Raw genomic sequence first — 7,328 nt, 5'->3', positions numbered from 1 at the left:
TAGCAAGCTCAACAAAGGTCGCAGAAAGTACCTGGATGCGGGTAGCGCAGGACCGGTCATAGTGAAAATCCTTGGGGAAGGCCTTTGTCCAGCAGAGGACGTCATTTGGCTGAAATGAACGAAACGAAGATTAGTTTTTTTTTTTTTTTTTTTAATTTATTGTATGAACCACAAACAAGTTTACAATAAACTTAAACTAAAACTTATATGAAAAAAGAATCTTAACAATTGTAAACTCAACATCGATGGTTACATTTTACGTTAAATGGAAATAAACATGAAAATGCGGGACTTAAGTTCTTATTACATAGTCGAAATTAATTTTATTGGTTTGTTGGCGATGTGTGCGCAGTATAAGTGCGCTAGTGTTCTTATGAATATCAGTGTATGTAAAATAGGTTTTTAGTGTGTGTGAATGTGAATTAGTATTAAATGTTAGTTAGTAATTTTATGATTTCTCTATTATAGGATCCTGCACTGCATGTGAAAATATCTATGGAGTTAAATTTTTTATTATAAGTATCAAGCATGCGGCGAAGGGGGGATCGGACACCAGCCGCTGTACGAGACTTAGTAACCGCAAAAAGCGGATTGGTGCGTGAAGATCGCTTGTGAGTCCGTGTTGGTACCGAGTAGCTGATGCGATTTATTAAATCAGTGCAGTCATATTTATTGCTGCAGATGTCAAATAATAGCCTGGCATCGAGTTGAGAGCGTCTAGACTTTAAGTCAAGGAGTTTGTATTTCTTTAACAAGAGCAAATATGACAGACGCTTGCGGTAGCATTTGTAATGGACTCTGCGTAAAAACTTTTAGTTAGACCAAACAATGCGAGGTTTACTGGCCAGGTAAAAGCGTTTTTTATTAGAATCAAAGAAAAATAACAAATAACTTTTATGTTTCTCGGGTCCCTTCGGCTTTGGGGTCCCTTCGGTTGTCGCCACTGGAAGGGAGTAAGTAGTTTTAATATCAAGTTGTCTAGGTTCTATTTGTGTTGCACACGCGAAGCACGTAGGTGCCGCTAGGGTGTTGCGAGCATATGATTTGCTTTTCAGAGAGAAATATACTTTATTAACTACATAGAAATACCTACCTACTAGATGATACTTTTGACATGAAAAGTGTGAGATTTAAGTGATTCAGTATGATCACCTGAGACATTGCTGTAGATTGCCAGAAAAATAACGAAAAAATATTTTTTAGTAACAGATTTATGATATAGAGAATTTTAATGAAATGTTAAGAAAGTCTTTTTTAGTATATTTTTCATCGTACAATTATTTATAAGTCTGCCAAATTCTGTAAGAGCACTAATACCTTACCCTCAATTGAACACTAAAATCAATCGTCGATACATGTTACGATCACTTTTAGGATAGCCATAGCCATAGTGGCTATAGCCTGAAGGATTGAAAATTGATGAACCTTTTACTAAAATTACTCGCTCTTGAGTTTTTCTGGCAGGCCTTATGCGGACCACGTACGGTGCCAACACGGATAAGCGACATACTTGGCAGTAGAACCTTTGTGGAATAGCTTTCGATTTGCTCATCATTTTAATGAAATCAGACGTACTCGAAACTTAAATAATCTTGTTCTAACGCCCGTATTCACAAACGTTTTAACGTCTCACAGTGCGCGTGGACGCACAGAGTGACACACAAACCAATCACAGAGCTCCATTCAACGCTGTTCGCTTATGCAAGTATCGTTTGTGAATACGGGCGTAAGAATCACAACAGATATTATGACCTATTTGTTGAGAGACGCATAAAAATCAAAATTATGACAACTTACCTGTTGCAGTGACTTCAAGGATTAGAACAGCTCCTATATCTCCCGCTCGAAGCTCCAAGACAATAATTTGGATATCAGAAGGAAGCGTTAGAGATCCAGACGCCGTCACCACTACCGAGCCACCAGAAAGAGTCGCTTCGAATAACGGAGCGTATGCTGGAAATACCAGAATATTATTAGTTTTTGTCAGATAAAATTGCAACAAAAAGTTTTCGTCTAAATACAAAAATACAGTTCATCATCATTTCAGCCACAAGATGTCCACTGCTGAACATAGGATTAGATCCCCCAATGATTTCCTTAACACCTTCGCTGCCAGCCTAAAAATGGCACTGTTCCGTTCGGGCCATGGGGGACAATGATGGGCGACACTTTAACTTTCCGTTCGGGCCGCGTCGGACAATGATGACCGCGAGTCAGACCTATGTTCAAACCTCTGTATTGAGCCGATGGACAGCATTTCTTCAATAATTCTCATATAAGCTGACCCGCGCGGCTCCCAAGATTAGTGTACGTCACTTGGTTCGCAGGTAAAGCTTGATGGATATTGGCCGATAATTTGTAACATCAGACTTGGAACTATCTTTGTGAACTGGGACTATTCTTGCACTCTTCCAGATGTCAGGAAAAACCCCCTCAGATAAGCATTTATTATAGATATAAGAAAGAGGAAGATCAATCACAGACGCTGTTACCTTAAAGAAAATTCCTGGCAAGTTATCAGTGCCGGCGCCCTTAGAAGTATCAAGCATTTGTAGGACTTTTTCCACTTGCAACCTAGATACTTTAATGTCGTGAATCATAAGATCAGGAGTATTTTCATATGCTAAATTAAAATCGTCAATACAAAGATCATCAGGTACAGAAGATGGCTGAAATACCGACTGAAAAAACCTACTAAATAATTCACAGCATTCTTCAGGACTACGTGAGATAGAACCTTGGTATTGTACACTACACGGTATTTCAGACAAATTACGGCGTTGCGACATGTACTTCCAGAAGTATTTAATATTAATTTTTATGCTGCTTTCTACTTTTGCCATGTATGTTTTGTAACATTTTTCTGACAAGGTTTTGAATTGTTTCCTTAATATAGAGAATATGTTATAATTAGATGGATTATTATATTTTTTCATATTAATCCAGGCACGGTTTTTTTTATTAAAAAGATTAATTAATGTAGGAGTAAACCAGGCAGGGTATACGGACGTCTTATTATGGTATTTAGTTTTAGGTACATAACGCTCAATAATATTATAAATTATTTCATAAAATACTGATACTGCAGCAATAGCATTTTTATTAAAAAAGATTTCATCCCAGTTAGTATCTGCAATTTCCTGTTTAATTTTATCATAGTCTGCATTTCTAAAGCAGTACCTCAAGTATGGTTTAGGCCGCATGTAATCCTGCTTCACCTCACATATAACTGAAACGCAGAATGGTGGATGATGGCAATCGATAGGAAGCAATGTGCTTTCCGCAGATGATAACGTACAATCAGTTTTGTTGGTAAAAAACAAGTCCAGAATACGGTTATTATTATTTCTTAATGTATTCAATTGAAAACAGTTTAGTTCCGCCATAAAGTTATTTATATTTATATGGGTTTGGTTGAGATCTTCAATACTAGGGTATTGTTTATAGGATTCATTGTTTATCCAAACAAGCTCGGGCAAATTGAAGTCTCCGGCTATGAAAAAGTCTGTAATACCACTATTACTGCCAAGCAACCGATTTTCTAACATGTCTAAGTAACTAATATATACCTCATGATTTTGCCTTGGCGGAATGTAAACTGCACCTATACATATGTATCGCTTAGCCAGTTTGAATTCTATAAAAACATGATCAATCACTGGCGGGAGTGGGGAGTACGCAGCGGCGGCGGGCGCGCAGCCGGCCGGGCACAGTGCGCGCGAGACCGCGATCAGAGCGCCCCCGCCGTCACTGCGGCCGCTGCCCACCCGATCACGATCCGCGCGGAATACCCAATACCTGTTATCTATAAATTCAGTATCATTTATATCAGCATGCAGCCAAGTCTCCGTTAGTATTATGATATCGTATGATTGTGTAAGTATATTTGTAAATTTTTTGGATGCGAGCGGGGATGGTCGACAACATGACCGCGCGGCCCTACGGAACGGATTTTCGAATTTTCGCTCGCTGGGGCCATGGGGATCAATGATGTCCGACGCTTAATAATTCGATGTAGAGACTCAAAAACAACTATATGTTAATAAAATCCTTTATTTATCTTTATAATGTAACGATTTAACAAAAAAAAACAATCGACGAAAATTGAAAAAAATTGTAATTTTTACTTGGCCTGGTAGGAAAGTGCAGTGTCGGACAACATTGACCGCGTTGGCGTTCAATGTGTTAATGGCCAGTTGGCGGCGGCCTGCATCCAACGCCGTGCTGCTATTTCATTTCACAACACTTCAGTTCACTTTCTGTTAATTTTGACGTTTTTCGGCTTATACACCTACATTAAAAAAGAAAACAAAATGTAATAATATTTACCTCCAATAATAGTAACACTAGTTCCGCTGTACCCTTGAACTGTGATTTCTTCATGTTGTACCACACTTCCTTGTACGATTCCCTCATATAAAACTTTGTCGAAAGTCACCGAGGAATCTGGGTTGCCTAAAAACAAAGAAAGCAGTTAGCGAAGGAATTGGATTATTATGGAATTACTTAGAACTAGGATCTTATTGCTAAACGTAGAGAACGAAAACCACAAAAGGAGCTACGGTATACAAAGATTGCGAGTAATAAATGACGAACTAAACAATTAAACGAGTCATCAGAGGAAAACACTATCAGAATTGATAACATTATCAACTTAAGTTCCATTCGAATGATTAGTTGTGCTAAAGATATGCAAATTGAATGTCAAATCCATAATAATAAAGATAAATAAATAAATAAAAAATAAATAATTAAACTAAAAAAAACTAATCGCAGTTGATTAAGATGAAAAAGATAAATATTGGTACTTAAATACCAGAAAAATTATCTGTAACTTAGATTCCGTTTAGTAGTAATTATAATAATAAAAGATGCCTTAAGGTAAACCTGTAAATTCACATTTCAATGTATGGGGCTTACCTANGGGGCTTACTCTAAAACTTTACTCACATAACATAATGCCAGCATGAGCTATAGGCCGGTGTTATGAACTTGTGAAAGAACAGTTGTCACTGTAAACTTGCCTAATACATTGGACCGCAAAGTAAAAAAGTCGGTTACTTGTTTCATAGAAAACAACACAAACATACATTTAAGTATTCTAAATAAAAAGCTTGAATTAACTTAATATTAATTTCATAAAGCTAAGTCAGGAACTTTTGAAGATATTGAAGACTATCTAAAATAACTATTTTCTTTACGGTTCTTTTGCGGTAGGTAGTGAAATTATCGACACATTTTTTCGAAAGCCTAAATTTTGATCACCTCAGGGATCTACATTATTTAAATGTGTACTAAAGTGTTTAGTACAGAAAAGAGTATTTTTCAAGCGAAACGAATCAAACGTGTGAAATTAGAATTTAAAAGATGTGAGCAAGCTAACAAGTGTTAGTAACCTATCTAGCTTCGTCCTTACCGTCAGTCAATGCTATAACAATAGTGGCTCGGGCGGCGACTCCACCAGACCTCTGAGCCGTGACGACGAAGATGAGTTTCTGATTGTTGGCGACGACAGCTGCCGGAATGGGACTGGAGAGTGCTAGGCTGTAGGTGTTATCAGAGCCCGGCACTAATGTGAACCATTGCGCACTATCTGAAATTCAATTGATAAGGACGATGATCGTTACCACCTACTTCGAATTTGAATTGACACCGAGCAAAGAATAAAAGGCATGAGCGATTATTACCTCCTTCGAGACCGAACTCGACATCCACTTCAAAACCTTCGGCGAGAGCTATCGGAGTGCTGAAAACGAGACCATCGCTCTCCGTGTAGCTACCCACATAGTAGGTTGCGTCAAAGACGAGGGCGGTGGGCGGCGGCGCCGTGTCGTCGGCCAGGATGACTTCAAGCACTATAGTGGTGAACGCCGACATAGCTTGTTGGGCAGACGCTTGTATCTCAAGTAAAATGATTCGGTTTGAGGGTATGGATTCTTCCGGAAGAGAGTCCTGCAATGCGAGGGTCACGGTCGCGCCTTGGTTCGATAGCGTGAAGTACTCGGCCAGTTCTGAAAACGAGACGGTTAGTAACGTGGAACGAAATTGATTGCACACACATATAACTCATAAAATCCATCGTAAAACCAACCTAAGAAGTTTTAGCGCTGCCATCAGTTTAGGCAAATTTATTTCCCAAGCGCATATTGAAGGGATACAAAATATACACACAATAATAATGTGCAAAACAGATAAAAAAGCAATTCCTTCATGTTTTCCCATATGCCTTACTATTCGCGGGATCAAACAGGATAAGCCGGGATTTCGAGCCGATGTCCGGGAAAACCTCGGGATCTTACATCAAAAGGGAAAGATCATCGCTTTTTGCCGATACTATTCCTTTCTCGTGTAATGTATGTGTTTTCTCTAAAAATGGTTTTCAATAGCACACAAAGGCATGTGTTTAAATAAATAGTTGACGCCTCCTCGATTTTGGTGGAGCGCGTNTTCAATGTTGTACAGTCGCGCCTGCTGCTCCATTGAATCGATTTTGTCTTGTAATTGAGTTACTTGACTGCTAATATCATCACTCGAGCTCAATCTGCTTTCTACCTGCTTTAAACGCGAATCAATGCTGTCCTGCCTCTCCATCGCGTATGATAATGATTTTTCGATGTTATCTAATTTGTCTCCAAATGTCTTGAGGGAATTGTTTATGGTCGAGGTAATGTTTTTGATCTCTTTGTCTAAAATAGAATCAATAGAATTTTTGATACTGTCGGCGATGACGACGTCTAACTGCGACTTCCATGAATCAAGCTCAGCACTCAGTTTTTTCTCAACATAATCCATCATTCGTTTGGTGTTATCATCCTCGGGCAGCCTGCGCCTACGGAAGCTAACAAAGTCGTCGTCTCCTTCACCTGATTCGGGTAGGTCAGGATTTGATGAGTATTTTTGTATTTTTGCTGGCGGTGATCGCTGCATCGTGATAAGTTTCGCGACGAAATCAGCCGAACGAGTCACCGAAGCGACGTAAGAGTGAGACAGAGTTATCGGTCCGAGCAGGTAAGCAATAATGTCACAGGTACGTCACTGTAACTGTGGCACACACAATTTTCGAAGTTAAGGTATGGAGATAAAGTACNGAGCGCGTAGCATTTTCTAAATAAATTGTGCTACCTTCCACTTTTAGTTTTTTTTTATTCCAGGATAGGAAAAGTAAATTCAATGTAAAACTATACCTACATTAATTTGGATTGGCCTGGAGGATCTCTATCCATCTTCTGATGTTTTTAAACGGTTTTTTTTCCAATTTATACACAGCACGAAAGTACTTATTATAAGTACAAGGATAACGTAATAGGGGTCTTGCGACAGGAATACAA

General features: G+C 38.7%; 1 protein-coding gene across 1 annotated transcript; it reads right to left on the bottom strand.

Moving 5' to 3' along the window:
• Positions 1-812: 812 nt before the first annotated feature.
• Positions 813-6,058, bottom strand: LOC114350637 (uncharacterized). Its single transcript, XM_028301505.1, has 5 exons — positions 5,688-6,058; positions 5,417-5,593; positions 4,330-4,455; positions 1,798-1,953; positions 813-943 (listed from the first exon to the last, which is right to left on the bottom strand). Exons 1-5 carry the CDS (start codon positions 5,875-5,877, stop codon positions 813-815), a joined length of 780 nt encoding a protein of 259 aa, XP_028157306.1. The 5' UTR covers positions 5,878-6,058.
• Between the last annotated feature and the right edge of the window lie 1,270 nt (positions 6,059-7,328).

Source organism: Ostrinia furnacalis, unplaced genomic scaffold (assembly GCF_004193835.3).
Source record: "Ostrinia furnacalis isolate ACB-3 unplaced genomic scaffold, ASM419383v2 OfSCF0932, whole genome shotgun sequence".
NCBI lineage: Eukaryota > Metazoa > Arthropoda > Insecta > Lepidoptera > Crambidae > Ostrinia > Ostrinia furnacalis.
This window is presented reverse-complemented; position numbering and strand designations above follow the sequence as displayed.